We start from the raw sequence: 18,728 nt of genomic DNA, 5'->3' as shown, positions 1-18,728 counted from the left end.
TATAGTCACACATATCTTTTCGTTCTTGGGGGGAGGCTGAGGCCCCCATGACTCGCGCCACAAGTGGGAGGTGCACCTTTGATCCAAAAAGTCAATAGTGTGCTCCCCCCACTGAATGTCTGGCTGGTGCCTCGCCAGCCACCCCACCCCCAGTACGATGTCAAATGAGCAGGATGGCGCAATTACAAACACCTCGGGATCCCAATGGTCCTCTACCCCCATGAGTATCTCCTGCGTTCTATCGACGCAGGGCTCCCCTTTCATTTTGGTTCCGTCCATCTGCTCGCATTCGAGGGGTCAGGGTAGGCGCTCGCGCCCAATTCCTAACATGTCCACGAACCGCGGGGTTATTAGTTCGCACGTGCACCCTGAGTCTATGAGCGCCTGAGCGTGTACAAAGCGCTTTAATTCCACATTTAATAAAGTCAGTGGGATGAACATCAGTTCCCCCGAGATTCTCACCCGTAATGGTGCCGCTTTCTCCGGGACCTGCCGCTGGGCACCCTCTAGTGCAGGTCGTCCTCATTTCCCGAGGGCTCGGCTTCCCAGGTGTCGTCCCCCAGCTCTTCCAGCATTATAGAATCCTCGTCAAGCACCATCGACAGAGCGGTGCTGCTGCGGCTCGACTCCTTCGGTTTGCTGGGTTTCTTGGTGCCTCCACTCGGCCCTTTCGTAGCGGGGGTGCTGGACCTCGCCCGGTCTGGGTAGTTGGCAGCGAGGTGGGTCGGGTCCCCGCATTGGTAGCATTTGTGGGGCCCCGTGGCGGTCTTAAGGCTCGCCCCTCTTCCCGCCTTCTTGGGCTCCGCTTTTGCTGCTGGGCGCCTGTCTCGGTTGGTGCGTGGTTGGAGCCCCTGGCGCTGGATCGCCACTTCTTTCATGTTGTTCCCGATCTCCCCCGCCAACTGGATCCAGCCCACTAGGGTGTCTGGGTGGACTTGCCCCAGTGCCCGGTCCAGGATGCCCGGATTAAGCCCTTTCTTGTAGGCTCGGATTTTCATGGCTTCGCTCCAGCCCCTTATTTTGCGGCTATGGTTTCGGAACTCGAGGGAGTACTCTCGGATCGACTTCCCCCCCTGGCGTAGCCCCTCGAGGGCGGCTATGGCCACAGTCTCCCTCAGGGGGTCCTCGAACTGGGACAGGAGGGCTTGCAGGAATCCCGCTATGGTGGCCACTTCCGGCCCGTTCGCCTCGAAAAGAGTCACGTACCACAGCTGGGCTTCTCCCTCCAACTTCGACCCCAGGTAGGCTACTCGGCTGCACTCATCATGGAAGGACGCCCCCCAGTAGTGCATGTAGGTGTTGGCCTGGATGATGAAGTACTCCACTTTGTCGGGGGTGCCGTCGAATGTGACGAGCAGCTCTCGGGTCTTTACCCGGGCCGCCGGGAGCTGGGGCCCGCCTGGCGCGGCCGGCGCCGCTGGTGCCGCTGGGACCGCCGGTGCCGCTGGGACCGCCGGTGCTGCTGGAGCGGCCGGCGCGGCAGGCTGCTGCGGGATCGGGGCCGCTGTTCCTCCGACTCCCGCGATGGCGCGGTCCACCTGCTTCTGCACCTCCTTCAGTATCAGGGTCATGGTGAGGTTCATCTCTCTGCGGAGGTCGCAGCCCAGGATCTCGACCTCCCGTCGGAGTTCGTCCATGGTGGCGGCTTTCGGGGAGGAGGCTCGCGATTCCTCGTCCTCACCATCACGGGAGTCGCAGCTGTCCCTCCTCCGGCTTGGCCCCGGGTCGTCTTCGGGCTCCCCCCTTCCGCGATGGCCGTCCGTCGGCTCGGGCGAGCCGGGTGGCGCCTCCGAGTCCCCGGGGTTGCGGAGGAGGTTGGCGTACTCTGAATCTCAGAGTGGTCACAATCTCCTTTTCCTCTCCTCCCACAACAGACACCCTGTGAGGTAGGTGAGGCTCAGAGAGCTCTTACAGCAGCTGCCCTTTCAAGAACAACTCCTATGAGAGCTATGGCTGACCCAAGACCATTCCAGCAGCTGCAAGTGGAGGAGTGGGAATCAAACCTGATTCTCCCAGAAAAGAGTCTGCACAATTAACCACTACACCAAAATGGCAAAAAATTACCTATTCCCACTGAATTGTGTTATACTAGTTTTAGCACTCAATTTCTCCTTTCCTTCCTTACTGTAACCCCTATCCTATGTAGTCATATGCATCCTATTAACCTCAACATAGCCTTTTTAGATGGTCAAAAGGAATCTCCACTAGGGGTGGGGGATATCCCACCCGAAACTGCTATTGTCCACCATTGATCCAAGCTTAGACAGGTAGAAAAATACAGCAACATTGGCATCATGATAATATCACATCCAAAGAAAACCCAGAAGTGGTAGATGTATTATGGACCACCCCAGGTTCTCATGAAAAGATTAATCTTCCCCAGAGGATATGGATAACTGGCCCCCAATACCTATCATGGCAGACCCTTCCAGTGAGATGAGTTCCTCAGGGCTTCCCAAGGGGACTCTTTGCAGGCACTGACACTGTCTCCTGATCCAGTAGTGCCCTCAAGCCAGGATGCCCCAGCATAGAACAACCTATTGCTAGACCTGCCACAGTCCCCCTCAGGAACAGAGAAAGTGAAGAGCCAAGGCCAAGACCTGGACTAGATTCACAAGTGTGTGCTTTGAGGTCCAGGGCATCCCCTCTGCTGATCAACTGATAGAAGAGACCCATAAATCATTACAGGATCTGAGCCCCACCACTCCTCATGAATAGATGAGCTGATTCAGCCTGATATGTACCTGTAAGGAAAGTTATATAAGTTTGTAGTGGTGCTGGAGTAGGTGTGAGATCAATTTATCTGCAGTCTTGGTGACTATTCTACTAGTTACCTGACCTGTCTGGCACTAACTCTCAGAAACTTGTGGCCTTAACCTTGTCCATGGGCTATGTTACCTGAAACTTGACTTTGACTTTGGACTCTGACCAAAGAACCACTACTATGGGACCCTGTTGTTGCAGTAACTGACTCAGACATTGTTGTTACACTCCATCTGTCTTCTCTCGACCATGGAAGTAACTAATAGCAATTTCTCTTTCAGATGTGATGATTTGTAGTGCAGTGTTATGTCTTCTCTGTTACCAGACCAGAGAAATGCATTCCAATATACATTACAATCACTGTTCTAATCTATCTATCTATCTATCTATCTATCTATCTATCTATCTATCTATCTATCTATCTATCTATCTATCTATCTATCTATCTATCTATCTATCTATCTATCTATCTATCTATCTATCTATCATCTGTCTGTGTGTCATCAACCTAGTAGGTTTATATTCTGCTCTTTCCCGTAAACGGGCTAAGGGCAGATCACAATATAATTTATGTATAAGAAATACTATTTCAAATAAGAAATTTATTTCCATGTATTTCTTATTTGAAACAGTGATTATCATGTAATGTAAGAGTATGACAACATTTTTATATGTTCTGAGGAATCGAACAACTTGAAGGACCTGTTCTGAAACATGTAATATTTGGTTTTAAAAGCAATGGATCATTTGTTGCAGCAATTTTTAAAGTATATCCTATTAATCAGAGATGTAGATACATCTCAAGAATGATCTCATATTGCCGGAATCAATAGGAGAGGGTTGTAACTCTTACCCCAAATCAGGGTTCATAAAAATAGGTGGTGAAACTCATTAGCATAACTCATTAGGATTGTTATGCAGCTGCACCTACTATTCAATGGACAAGGTAGGTGGGGAGGAAGAGGGGGAACCATGAGAAAGGTTAAGGAGCTGCACTCCTGTAAGGTCCTGCTGAATTTGAGGCCTGCCCTAAATGCTATTACCGCATTAAAAATGCTGAGAAAATAACACACAAGTTTGAAAAGCTTCACTTCAGACCTATCTATGCACAGGCTTAAATACTATGTTTTGCTGATGCTGTCATTCCTCAGTGAACTTTTAGCTAGGAAAATTCTTTTTTCTTTCACAAATTATGTCTGGTAACAAGACTGATAAGAGGAAACCTTGCTTTTCTTCCTGAAAAAGTGCCACATTGTAATAATTTCCACAGTGCAGCTTTGATGTCTCTGTTCCTCATTGTATAGATGATTGGATTCATCAGTGGAGGTACCACAGAATACAGTACAGCTACCACCAGATCCAGATCTGAAGGGGATTGTGAGTTCGGCTTCAGGTAGGCAAAGCTTCCAGTGCTGATAAACAGGGAAACCACAATAAGGTGAGGTAAACATGTTGAGAAAGCTTTGTTTCTTCCTTGTGTGGTAGGGATTCTGAGCACTGACTTGAAAATGTGCACATATGAAACAATTATGAAAGCAAAACAAGAGAAGACTATAAATGCACTGAAAATAACAATTCCAACTTCAATGAGGTACAAATTGTCACAAGATATTTTCAGTAGCTGTGGGATCTCACAAAAGAACTGGTTGATAATGTTGGAGCAGAAGGTGATGGCAAAAGTGCTACCGGTGTGTAAACCCGAGTAAAGAAGACCAGCAACCCATGCGCTGGCTGCCATCTTGATGCAGACTTTTCTACCCATGACTGTCTCATAGTGCAGTGGGTCACAGATGGCAACATATCTATCATAGGCCATGCCTGTGAGAAGGAACAAATCTGATATCAAGAAAAAGAACAAGGAATACACTTGTGTGACACATCCAGAATATGAAATCTCCCAGGTGTTCAGGAGGGAATTAATCATGGCATTTGGGATGGTGACAGATATGGATCCAAGATCAACGACAGATAAATTCACCAAGAAAAAGTACATAGGAGTATGTAGATGTTCATCCAGGGACACAGCTGAAATGATGAGAAGGTTTGCTGTCAGAGCTGACAAGTAAATCACTAATAAAAGAATGAAGTACAATACATTTTGCTCCCAGCTGTCAGAGAAACCCAGTAGAAGGAACTTCATAACAGTGCTTGAATTGGGCATTTTCTTGCATGGATGTTTCCTGGATTGCTGTTGAGGAAAAAAAACGAAAGCTTGATTCAGATTTTAATGAAGAGAATTGTCTCACTGGGTATGATCCAGTTATCTCCCAGCCCCCCCCCCCCAGTTTCATCCAATTTTCCTCTTTACTGCAGTCCCATGTATATGAAGGTCACATTATCCCCAGTATTTCCTTTTTTGAATGGTCAAAAGTGGACCCCATCTTCCTTTCTGGAAAGATAGTTGGATCCAACGCATTAACTTTTATCTGACTTGTGTTGTTTATGATTCTTGAAACTAGGATACCATCAGGAGGGACGGTGGCTCAGTGGTAGAGCATCTGCTTGGTAAGCAGAAGGTCCCAGTTTCAATCCTTGGCATCTCCAATTAAAAAGGGTCCAGGCAAATAGGTGTGAAAACCCTCAGCTTGAGACACTGGAGAGCCCCTGCCAGTCTGAGTAGACAATAGTGACTTTGATAGACCAAGGGTCTGATTCACTAGAAGGCAGCTTCATATATGCATAGAAATTCTAGAATGGCTTTCTAGAAGCAATGAGAAATGGTTGTTATTGATAACTGGAAGACTGTTTTATTTCCTCTTATATACAACAGATGACAGGGATAACACTTCAGGGTGGGTACAAAGGAATGCCACCTCCAAAAAGGCAAAATTCTCTCTCTCTCTCTCTCTCTCTCTGATTTATATGAAACTGCCCAGAGAGTTATTCCCTCCTGCAAAATATTTATACTGACAAACTACTAAAGAGATTTTCCCCCAATAAACCAACATCAAATTTCTCTGAGCTTTCAGAGTGGTACAATGAAACCAAGTGCTTACTAACATTTCATTTTAACTAAAAGACAGAGAGGGAGCAAAAAGGTTGTTCACAAGCAGAGAGAAAGTCATGCTGACCAGCTTTTTGGTTGGCAAATCTGATATGAGAATACAAATGATAATTGTTTGTGGTCTTTTTGTGTGTGTGTTTTGTTTTGTTTTTTGTTTAGTATGTCTTGCACTGAAGATCAGATTTTTCGTATTTCCCAAGGAATCAGTTTGCCATTTTATCCAGTTTGGACATAGAAAAAGGGGGGGGGGGGGGTTACATTTACAGGATGAGATTCCATAAAAAGATGAAACCATGCTTTGGAATCCAGAAAGTCAAAGAAAGTATTTATTTTATTTTGGCGTTACCTGGGTCTAGACCACTGATAAGACACTTCAGGGGGTTTTTTGCTTCCAAAGGTTAAAGCAGACTGAGATCAATGAGGCTATCTAGAAACCAGATATGCCAGTCATATAGAGGTTTAAAATTCAATGGACTTACTGAATGACTAATATATATATATAATAATCAAGCTATATATATATATATATATATATATATATATATATATATATATATATATATATATATATATATATATATATATATATAGCTTGATTATTCCTTTTATCATAATCTCTGTAAAGATTTATTTTGCAAGCTTTCTTTCTCTTCAGATTTGTCTATTCTGCCACCCTGTTATTATTTATTGAACGATACTGAGGGGGAGGTTAGCGAGGCTTTGGCAAAATTTTTGGCTGACATCCTTAAATTCAAATTTGACCATGTATCAATGCATCTGTAAGCTCGGTTTCATTTTGATTTTATCTCCAATGTTTAAATTTTTTATATTCTGTGTATTTTTATTTGCAACTGTTATGCCATTAAAGGTTTGGTATGGTGACTAACATATATTGTTCAAGCAATAAAAAGTCTCTAATGTCCATTCAAGATCCAAAATGATTACATTCACTTATAATATTACTTGCTTGAACAAGAATTGGACTTTAATATAAAATTTCAAATATCTCCTTTGAATATAACACTTCAGAATATCTACGTTGACACACCCTTGTCTATGAAGGTGACTGATAGATTTAAAGAAATTGTTTTGTGATTACAGAATGTACATCTGTAGAGAGTAGAGAATAATTTGCTAATCAATAGTGGGGAATATCAAAATAACTGGTGGAATACGTTAGTGTATATAAGCATGAAAGGAAATGGGGGCCCTGAACAGGATAGCCCAGAAAAGCCGGATCTCATCAGATCTTGGAAGCTAAGCAAGTTTGAATATGGTTAGCACTTAGATGGGAAACTTCCTTGAAATACCCAGTCAGGGGAACAGGGGCAAGCTCTACTCAGCCAATTCTCTCAGTATCCTCCAGGCCCCCAGTAGGGGTCAGTCACCAGAGATCAACATGACTTTCAAGTGTAGACACACATATACACACACTCAAATATTTTAAAAATACAAAAGAAAAAGGGAATGGGAATACAAAAGAAAAAAGGGAATGGGAATACAAAAGAAAAAAGGGAATGGGAAAAGAGATACAAATACATGTGATATTAGTTGTATGCATACATTCAAGCATTATCAGTCTGCATCATCTCTCCCTCAAACTAAGGGATATACACGTGAGGTTACCAAGTGTTGCCATACACAGTTCTTTATACCTGTTAGGAGAAAAGCTGGGGAGCAATGGTCACTGGTGTAGAGAAAGGAAAGGAAACATAATGGTTTACATAGCGGGAAATAAAATACTGAGAATGAAATGTTCATTGGATCCAATCAGGTTTTCCAGTTATGAAAAGGGGAACACAGGCTTTTTTTGACCACTCCAAAACACTATACTGGGGATCATGGATCTGCTTGGACAAATGAAGAAGGAGGAGGAGGAGAAGAAGACGATGATGATGATATTGGATTTATTATACACTACCCTTTACTCTGAATCTCAGAGCGGCCTACAATCTCCTTTACCTTCCACCCCCACAACAGACACCCTGTGAGGTAGGTGGGGCTGAGAGAGCTCTCACAGAAGATGCCATTCCAACAGCTGCAAGTGGGGAATCAAACCCTGTTCTCCCAAATAAGAGCCTGCACACTTAACCATTATACCAAACTGGCTCAGGGGCTGAAGTAAGCAGAAGTATTGGGCAGATTCTGACTACATGATGCTAAAGGCAGGTATGAAGCCTCAGACAGTCCAAACAGTAGACTGTAAGCCTGTTTCATTCCCAATTATTTCCCCTTCACAGCTATTTTTCTGCATTTAGTTAGCATACTGCATGATTCCAAGTCTTCCCACTGCTTCCATGCATAATTGTATTAATGATTAAAAGAACTTTATAAATAAGGTTTATGGGGTACATAAGAAGGAAGTAGGCTTAGCCAGAGAGAAGCACAGCAGGTTATAACTGATTCCTCAATAACAGTTGATCTGCCCCCAGGTTTCCCATTTCCTCAACTCATGTAATGAATTCCCCACCAGTTACTGTGTGAGTGCATTTTGGTCTGCAGCTTCCTCCAATAACCCTCACAGCTCTGGATCTCCAAAAATCCAGAGCAGGTCACCATGGGGGGAATTGGAGGGAGCCATGGATCAAAATGCACCTGTGCAGCAACTGGTGGGGAAATGATCGCTTGATCCAGAGAAAGAAGTCCAAGGCTGGAGCAACTGCTAGTAAGGAATACGTCTTTGTCTTTACTACCTTGCAAGTTAATACACCATAGACTTTTCAGAGATGGATGTTGGAAGACAATAGAAAAGGGTAGATGAGTAGAAAAATGACAGAGTTTTACCTTTCAGAGAGGCACTTTCAGTCTTTCCTATTTGATGCCTTCTTTTCAAAAAGATATCCCCAACAGCTGCTGGTGGACCATATCTTCTGCAATAATGTGTTATTTGAATTCATAGTAGACATATACTTTGTGGGAATGGAGTTTTATATTTATATATTTTCTGCACTGTTCTTGAGGATGTTCACCATATCTCCCAGCAGAGTTCTGTAATGGAAGTCCCAAGGAACTAATTCCTATCTGTAGACTGCAGTAATTTTCTGGAAGAAGAAAAACCCACTGGATTATATGCCTTTAAGAGTGGTCCCCCTATTCATAGAGTGGATGAACATCATACCCCACCCTTTTCACAACCCAGCATTTAACTTTTGATGTTTCTATTGAAATAGTGTTTCTTTTGAGAATGCCAACATTTCTGATTATAAAAGTTAGTGTTCACTGGTGTTCCCTAAATGAGCCACACATGTAATTTCATACTGGCAACATACTCTATAAACACCACTGTACCCCCATTATTTTGCCTTGTAAACTATGGTTAACTTTGGGAGGGATAACTAATATCCCTACCCTTCAAAAGCTAGGCATTTCAAAATTGACCACCAGATTCAGGATGTTTATGGGAGTTGCAAAGCCCAAAATGGAGAGAACTGGAGCATTCTGATCCGGGTTATCTCTAAAAGCCCCCAACATGATTTGCAATGGAAGCTCAGATTGACGCTCAAGGCCAGACTGGCTGGATAATGTAACAGACATGCAATGGGAAGGAAGATGGAAGAATTTAATTATTTTAGTCAACTGATGAGAGGTGCAGTGCAAATAATTAGAGGAATAAGAATATTGTCCCCAGATTACATTAAGAAACCACCTACCCCCATGCATTTTGTAATGTTGAGCATAATTTATAATATAAAGCTAGTCATTGGAAAACTGCCCAACATTTCATTATAATTGTGGAAGCTGTCGTGCTAAGCTGAAAAGAAACAGACCACGCTGGTTTTGAGTATCACCAGAATACCCCCTCCCCATATGCACAGATACATACATCATGTACCATGTTCCATAGAAGCTAAAATTCTTTGTTTGTAGCAGGCAAAACTCATCAGGAAATGAAGCTACTAGTCCCAAAATTGCCCATGAACTTTAATATGATGATGGGAGATGCAATGCTAAAACTGGGGGGATTTGGAACACCCTGGTACAGATTAGCTTCACAGCCTCCCTGTTCTATTTGCAATGGAAGTAAAAGTTTCCTTTAAGAAGCCAGGAAGATGCATGACAAAAAAGGAAGATGGGAAATATCCATTATCTTCCAAAACAAATAGATTTTGATAGAAAAAGCCCAGCAGGAACTCATTTGCATATTAGGCCACATACCCCTGACACCAACATTGTTTCACATAGGGCTTTTTATAGAAAAAGCCCAGCAGAAATTCATTTGCATGTTAGGCCACACCCCCTGATGCCAAGCCATCTGGAACTGCGTTCCTATGCATTCCTGTTCAAAAAAAGCCCAGGGTTTAACAGATTCTCTGACCTATTGGAGCTCGGAAGGTGTAGTGGTTAAAATGTTAGAATGTACGATTAACATCTAAGAGACCTGGGTTTGAATTCCTGTTCTGCCATGCAAAGTTGCTGGGTGACCTTGGGCCAGTAATATATTCTCACCCTAACCTACTTCATGGGGTTGAGAATAAAATGGAGGAGAAGAAAATAATGTAAGCCGCTTCAGGTCCATTTAAGGAGAAAGACAAGGGATGACATTTGTTACAAATCTAATTTTGCCTATAGTTTGCCAAAGGATGGTCTGTCTTCCTGTTGCTTTATCAGGTATTGTGGCTGCCCTCTCTGACTCTGAGTTCATCTGAAGATAAGCCTACAATCATGGCTATTGGCCCAGAAGATGAGATGTCCTGTGAACAGGATCCATGGGACCAATGAAGGATCCACAAGACAATGCATAAGAATGAAAACTTCAGGTTGCAGTATCAGCAACCAAAATCAACTATAATGTGTCAACTAGTTTTATTTTTATACTACATGACTACTGTAAAGAACCACAGCCCCATAGCCAGAAAATTTTGGGTGGAGGAGCCTGGGAGATTTAAAAAAAATGTTTTGGGGGCACAGGGCCTGGCCACTTCTTCCCTCCAGTGGCCAGCCCTTCCAGTCGCAGCTCTCACCCAAAAAAAGAGGGGAAAACGGGGAGGGGGAGAGTTCCCATAATAAATAAAAAATTAGGTGAGCGGTTGCGGCAGGGGCAGGGGGTTATTTTACAGTGTGTCCTACAGTCACTGTTTTTTCTCTCTCTCTCTCTGCTGGTCTCTCTCGCTGTTTTTTTTTCCTCTCTCTGCTGCTCTCTCCCTCTCCCCGTTGCAGTCTCTCTCTCTTTCTCTCTCTGCTCTTTCTCCCTGTCCCTGTTGCAGTCACACACTCTCTCTTTCTCTCTCTGCCTCTCTCTCTCCTTGTTTCTCTCTCTCTCTGCTGCTTTCTCCCAGTCCCCATTGCAGTATATATCTCTTTTTCTCGCTTTGCTTCTCTCTCATGCTGTTTTTTCTCTCTCTGCTGCTTTCTTCCTGTCCCTGTTGCAGTCACACGCTTTCTCTCTCTCTATCTCTCTCTTACTTTGCTGCTCTCTCTCACTGTTTTTTCTCTCTCTGCTGCTGCTGCTCTTTCTCTGTTTCAGTCACTCTCTCTCACACTCTGCCTCTCTCTCTCTCTCCCAGTTTCTCTCTCTCTCTCTCTGCTCCTTTCTCCCTGTCCCCATTGCAGTCGCTCTCTCTCTTGCTCTGTTGCTCTCTCACACTGTTTCTCCCTCATGCATGGGCTCTCCCCCCCCCTTCCTTTTTCTCGGGCCCTATGGAGGGGCCCTACAGAGGGAAGGAGGGGTTAAATAAATGGCCTGGCCCTTCCTGCCCCCCTGTAGCTACGGTCCTGATGAGCCATTGAAGTACTATGACAGCACAGTCATAAGTGTTTTCTTTAAACAATGGATCCCACTAAACAAAAAGAAAGAAATGTTTTATTTATACATAATATGAAACCTTAGAAATACTCACAAAATAGACAATTGAAAGAAAATCTATCTGAAGCCCAGTGATTATTTTTAAAGGCATTCCATTGCAGTGGATAAATCATTAGGTAATTTTGGTCATTTAATTTTGGCCATTTAATTAGGTAGTTCTGATCATTTAATTTCGGAACTGGGAGAAGAAAGAGGGTATTCTGATTTACTGACTCACAAGCTGTGTTGTTTCCACAATCTGTAAACATAGTGCCTTGTAGATTCACAGCTCAAACTTTCCTCTCTCTGCTACTGCAGACTTTTCCTTCTCTCTTGGCAGAAGACATGCAAATGATATTTTCCTCCTGTCTTGGGGCTGAAGTGGGCTCTAGGGAAATAGGTTCTTCAGCTTGCAAGTCTTATAAATTTTGAAAAATGCATCCAAAAAAAGTTCCTCTCAAAATATTCTGATTTCTGTTGCTTGCAAGCTAATACTTCCATAATACTCATCTTTGAGGATACTGAGCCCATAACCTTAATTGTGGATATTTAGCAGAGCAAGAGTCGAACAAAATTAAAGCATCACAGACTCATGTTTGTTTAGTTTCTTTAAAAAGTTTACTAGAAAATTAGGGAAGGGATTAAATGGGAAGAAAATAGCAATGCCAAGCTTATCTGTCTAGTTCTAGTGCCATCTTATTTGCTTGTCAGTGACAAGTGTCTTCTGTGTAAAATGAGAACGAAGGAAAGGAAGTTTTCCCAAAAAAGCTCCACTCTTGTGTATATGCAGAATAGAATGTCCTATCTTCAATATATTGATTAGCCAATAGTCTTATCTTAAATATCAATCTTGAATTGATATTTAACACCTCAAGAATAATGTTTCCTCCTCTCTGGCAAGAGGATCCTACTCTACACCAAATTAGTCCTAAACTAACTGGCTAATTGGTTCTAAGTTAACACCTAAGGGGTTCTAAGTTGTCTATTTAGCATACAGAAACTTCATACTTAACTCTTTCATGACAAAAGGGATGACCCCAAGAAGAATGCACAGGCAAAGCTTTTTCTCATATATTCCCACCTATGCTCTTCCTCAATGTGGTACTGAAGTCCTTGTTTCTGTGCAAAGGCAGGCATCATGAAGCAATAGTGGGGTGCGGTAGGGTTAGTTGGTGAATATGTCTATGATGTGTGGACCAATGGTGACTTTTGTGTAACTCGATTATGACAGTCCACAATAACTCAATAACTCAATCTTGACAGCCCAGAATAACTTGTGTAACTCACAGTCCAGAATGATGAGTATCTTGAATTGATATTTAACACCATGGCAGGAGCAGTTTCACTGTATTCTGCAGGGGAAGAAAAGAAGATGAAGCTGCCCCTCCTCAAGCAACAGAGTCATTTCCCCCCTCTCTGACATGAGCTGGTGCTCTTCTATTATACATATGCTGAGAACATCTGGACAGTTTGATGACTTTCCCGTGCTGCAAACTGGGAGGTTAACTTTTGCTCATTTGTGTGTGAATATATTTTGTTTTACCTTCTTATTTGGGGATCTGCTTTGCCCCCCCAGTCGGAATGAAGAGACTGACACAGTGTGTTGGATAAAAACCCGGGCCGCTTTATTGAAACATAACTTGAATGATAAGGATGGCAAGAGGTATAGGCCTACAAGAACAAGCCCTGGGGTCACAACACAGGACCCCGCCTTGTCCAGAAGGGTGAGTCACCCTGCCTCCAGCACACGGCCACTACCATCTGACTGGTGCTGAGCGGCCAGGCCCAAACTCCACCTCCACCTCTGTCGGCATCAATCACTCAGGAAAGATCCGCTCAGGTGAGGCTTTGTTGTGATCTGCACTCCCAGCATTGAGCCGTGAAGCCCATATACCATTCATACAGGCCACCTGCACCCACTGGTGCAGAGCCATAGGTGCTCCCCTGAAAAGGCTGTAGCCAATTCCTCATCCTGCCAAGCGACCAAATCTACCTAACCTCACCCCATACTCCCTACACTATCCTGCAGTACAATGTAGGCAAAAAACAAATTCACACAGGCCAATTCCGTGAAAATGAAAAAATTCCTACCTGGCCCCTAATAAGGCGACCGGTAAAACCTGTACTGCATAGGGCGGGTGGGTGGGCCGAGAGCCACGAGAGAACTGCGCAACACGGGTGGGAGCCCAGGCTTAATAGCCCTGACTCCACGCCCACTCCTTGAACTCCCGGATGGCCGGGAAGCCGACGTCAGCCTCCCTCCTTCCGGGAGGGCAAAGCACGGCCCCCAGCCTATGACTGGCGTTGCCAGTGCGGCTGGGAAGGGGCCGATTTGCCTGCCCTGCCTCCCCCATCTTCTACAAGCTGCCTGCCTCTTCTGGCTCCCAGCTGGGAACAAGCAGTCTAGCACTGTTGACGCATAACAATGAACACGTGTACAGCCTGGGTGCAGTGTATACTTGATAGTTTTTAATATATCCATTGAGTAATTTTTGTGTCAGACAACTGAACATGTGATTGAAACTGAACATTCAGTCTGTTTTCATTTAAATGAATATTCATTGGCTATGTTTTAAAAGCCAGTTTAAAAAGTCAGTTGGGACAGAGGAGGTGGAGTGAGAATAGCCTTTTTGAGTTTTTTTGAGTTTTTGCCTTAGGACTGAGCATCTGCCTTCCAGAGGAAGAAAGCAGAACAGAAAGGCCCTTGCCAGCCTCAGGATGCCCTGCTTCCCTTGCCCACTTGCTGAAGCCCAGCCCTTCATTTCATTCTCCTTGGAAGTTTAATCTCACTTTGGCTTTATCAGACTGTTGCTGTAAAGTAGTAAAGAGTCTAGTAGCACCTTTAAGACATAACAAGTTTTGTTGTAGCATAAGCTTTCAAAAGACAAAGCTCTTGCATCTGATGAAGAGAGCTATGTTTCTCAAAAGCTTATGCTACAATAAAATTTGTTAGTCTTAAAAGTGCTACTGGAATCTTTCCTGTCATGTAGCAGTGTAAACTTTAGGGATATCACCATCTTGCATTTTGATCACTAAACATTGTTTGGTGGAGAAAGAAAGCATTAGCTATCCCAGAATCCCCAACATCCACTCAGGCAGAACCCCACCAGCAGCAGCTAAAAGAAGAGGGGACATAAGAGCAGAAGCTTAATTTTAAAAAATACCTCTTTACAACCTAGTTAGCCAGCTCCTTGCAGGCTGCTGCCCTCTCCCACCCCTCATAGGACAATTACAATTATTATTTTAAAAAAAATTGAATGTCACTCTACTACACACAGACATCACAAGTGATGTTCCAATCCAATTCTGGGAAGTGTTTTTTTTTTAATTGTAGCTGCAGTATAAATACACTAGATGGTGAAAGACTGCTGCAGATGACAAGAACAGAAATCCAAAGTCAAGTTTAAAAGTCAAGTTAACTGCTCTGATTCTTTGCAGTAAGTTGTGAGTGAAGAAAGGGCCAGAGCTTAGCGAGACAGCAGGCAAACATCTATGCTCTTCCTTTCTCAGTGAACTTTTGGCTATGGAGATCCTGGACAAATTATGTTTAGGAACCAGATTGATAAGGAGAAGCCTTGCTTTTCTTCCTGAAATAAATGCCACATTGAAACATTTTCCATAGTGCAGTTTTGATTGCCTTGTTCCTCATTGTATAGACGATAGGATTCATCAGTGGAGGTACCACAGAATACAGCACAGCTACCACCAAATCCAGATCTGAAGGGGATGGTGACTTGGGCTTCAGATAGGCGAAGCTTCCAGTGCTGCTAAACAAGGAGACCACAATAAGTTGGGGTACACATGTTGAGAAAGCTTTGTTTCTTCCTTGTGTGGTGGGGATTCTGAGCACTGATTTGAAAATGTGCACATAGGAAACAATTATGAAACTGAAGCAAAAGAAGGCTATAAATGCACTGAAAACAACAAACCCAAATTCAATGAGGTACAGATTGTCACAAGATGCTTTCAGTAGCTGCGGGATCTCACAGAAGAACTGGTTGATGACATTGGAGCAGAAAGTGATGGCAAAAGTGCTACCGGTGTGTAAACCTGAGTAAAGAAAACCAGCAAGCCATGCGCTGGCCGCCATCTTGATGCAGACTTTTCTATCCATGACTGTCTCATAGTGCAGTGGGTCACAGATGGCGACATATCTATCATAGGCCATGCCTGTAAGGAGGAACAAGTCTGAGCCCAAGAAAAAGAACAAGGAATACACTTGTGCGATACATCCAGAATACAAAATCTCCCAGGTGTTCAAGAGGGAATCAATCATGGCACTTGGAATGGTTACAGATATGGCTCCCAGATCAACAACAGATAAATTCACCAAGAAAAAATACATGGGAGTATGTAGATGCTGGTCCAGGGACACAGCTGAAATGATGAGAAGGTTTGCTGTCAGAGCTGACAAGTAAATCACTAATAAAAGAATGAAACACAATACATTTTGTTCCCAGGTGTCAGAGAAACCCAGAAGAAGAAAGGTCATAACAGTGCTTGAATTGGGCATTTCCTTGCATGGATGTTTCCTGGATTGCTGTTGAGGGAAAAAAAATGAAAGCTTGATTCTGATTTTATTTATGAAGGGAATTGTCTCACAGGGTCTGATTCTGTCATCTTCCCCCATGCCCTCAATTTCATCCAGTTATCCTCTTTACTACAGTCTCATGTAGTATGAAGGTCACATTATCCCCAGCATTCCCTTTTTTAAATGGTCAAAATGGACCCAACCTTGCTTTCTGGAATGATGGTTCAATCCAATGCATTAAATTTTATCTAACTTGCGTTGTTTACTATTCTTGAAACTTGTAGATAGCTAGGATATGCACAGAAATTCTAGAATGGATTTCTATATATGTTTTTGGTGTTCTAGAAACTACTTGAAACAATGAGAAATGGTCATTATTGATAACTAGAAGATTGTTATATTGCATCTTATATACAACAATATACAACAGATGACAGGGACAATACTTCAGGGTGGGTGCAAAGGAATGCCACCTCCAAAAAAGCAAAATTCTGACAGCCATATTAAAAGATGAAAGCCATTGTCCTAAACTCTCTCTCTCTCTCTCTCTCTCTCTCTCTATATATATATATATATATGTTTTTGTGTGTGATTTACATGAAATTGTCCAGAGGTTTATTTTCGCCTGAAAAATACTTGTACTTATAAAGTAGTAAATAGATTTCCCCCAATCCAACCAACATTAAATTTTTCTGAGCTTTCAGGGTGGTACAATGAAACCAAATTTGTTGTGCTTGGTAACATTTCATTTTAGTTAAAAGACAGAGGGGGAGAAAAAGTGTTTTTTATGTTTACAGAATGAGATTCATGGATGAAACCATGGTTTGGAATCCAGAAAGGTAAAGAAAATGTTTTTTTGGTTTTTTAAAATTTTGTGCTTCCTGGGTCTAGCCCAATGACAAGGTACTGCAGTTTTGTTTGCTTCCAAAGTTTAAAGCAGATTGAGATCAATTAAGCTATCTGGAAACCAGACCTGCTACTCATATGGAGGTTCTCTATACTCTAATGTAAATCAAAGATCCAAAGATTACATTCACTTATAATATTACTTGCTTGAACAAGTATTGGGCTTTGAATACAACACTTCAGATATCTGCATTGACATAGTCTTCACTCCCTTGTCTATGAAGATGACTTACAGAAGATGAAATGACTGGTTGATTTTTTAAAAATCATTTTGTGAAAACAGAAAGTGTATCTGTGGAGAATAGAGAATAGTTTGCTAATAAACAGTGGGGAATACCAAAATAACTAAATGGAATATTAAGTGTATGTCACCATGAAAAGAAATGAAGACCGTGAACAGGATAGCCAAGGTAAGCCCAATCGCATCAGATTGTGGAAGATAAGCAATGTCAACTGTGGTTAGTACTTGAATGGGAGACTTCCTTGAAATACCAGTCAGGAGGACAGGGGCAGGGTCTACTTAGCCAGTTCTCTCAGTATCCTCCAGGCCCCCATTAGGGGTCAGTCACCAGAGGTCAACATGACTTCCAAGTGCAGACACACAGATACACACACAATATTTAAAAAAGGCAAAAGGGAATGAGAAAAGACATACAAATACATATGGATATTGGTTGTATGCATACATTCAAGTATTATTTTCAATCATCTCGCAATCAAACTAATGGGTACACACAAGTGAGGTTACCAAGTGTTGCCAAACACAGTTCTTCAAATCTTAGCAGAAAAGTTGGGGAACCATGGTCACTGGTGCAGAAAATGAAAGGATGTTTCTATGGAAATGCATGACAAAATAATGGTTTGCATAGTGAAGAATAAAATACTGGGTGACAATGTTGGTTGGAGTCAATCAATTTTCCACTTATGAAAAGGGGAACAGAGATCTTCTTGACCACTCCAAAACACTATGCTGCGGATAATCCTGCTTCGACAAATGAGGAAGATAGAAGAAGAAGATATTGGATTTATACCCTGCCCTTCACTCTAAATCTCAAAAAAGCCTACAATTTCCTTTACCTTCCTCCCCCACAACACACACCCTGTGAGGTAGGTGGGGCTGAGAAAGCTCTTACAGAATTTGCCTTTTCAAGGACAGCTCGGCAAGAGCTATGACTCACCCAAGGCCATTCCAGCAGCAGCAAGTGGAGGAGTGGGGAATCAAACCAAGTTCTCCTAGAAAAGTGTCTGTGCATTTAACCACTATAGCAAACTGGCTCTCTCTGTGGCTCAGGGGCTGAGTAAGCATGAAGTCAAGCATGAAGCCTCACTCAGAAAGTCCAAACAGAAGACTGTAAGCCTATTTCATTCCCAAGTATTTTCCCCTTCACAGCTACTTTTCAACTTTTAGGTAGCATATTCTATGTATTCCAAGTCTTCCCACAACTTCCTTGAGTGATTTTAGTAATTACAAGTGATTTATAAATAGAGCTTATGGGCTAGACAAGAAAGAAGGGGTCTTAAGCAGAGAGAAGAGCAGGAGATTATGACTGATTCCTCACTAGCTCTACGCCTGGGCTTCCCTTTTCCTCGGCTAATGCAACTACCGTATTTTTCGCACCATAAGGCACTCCGGACGATAGGATGCACCTTCCTCCTGGGGGGCGATCCGCTGCCTCCGCCTCCGATCCCAGCGCTTCCCCCGTGCCTGCCTGCCTGGCTCCAGCTTCTTCCAGCAAGCGCTG

At 43.1% G+C, this 18,728-nt stretch overlaps 1 protein-coding gene across 1 annotated transcript; it reads right to left on the bottom strand.

Moving 5' to 3' along the window:
• Positions 1 to 12,868: 12,868 nt before the first annotated feature.
• On the bottom strand, positions 12,869 to 16,062 carry LOC132583405 (olfactory receptor 14A16-like). The gene is made up of 2 exons (XM_060255052.1): positions 15,170 to 16,062; positions 12,869 to 12,896 (listed from the first exon to the last, which is right to left on the bottom strand). The coding sequence occupies exons 1-2, from the start codon at positions 16,060 to 16,062 to the stop codon at positions 12,869 to 12,871; spliced, it is 921 nt and encodes a 306-aa protein (XP_060111035.1).
• Between the last annotated feature and the right edge of the window lie 2,666 nt (positions 16,063 to 18,728).

The sequence above is a fragment of the Heteronotia binoei genome, chromosome 15 (assembly GCF_032191835.1).
Source record: "Heteronotia binoei isolate CCM8104 ecotype False Entrance Well chromosome 15, APGP_CSIRO_Hbin_v1, whole genome shotgun sequence".
In the NCBI taxonomy this organism is placed as follows: Eukaryota; Metazoa; Chordata; class Lepidosauria; order Squamata; family Gekkonidae; genus Heteronotia; species Heteronotia binoei.
The sequence above is the reverse complement of the archived record's forward strand: the minus strand, read 5'-3'. Positions and strand labels throughout refer to the sequence as shown.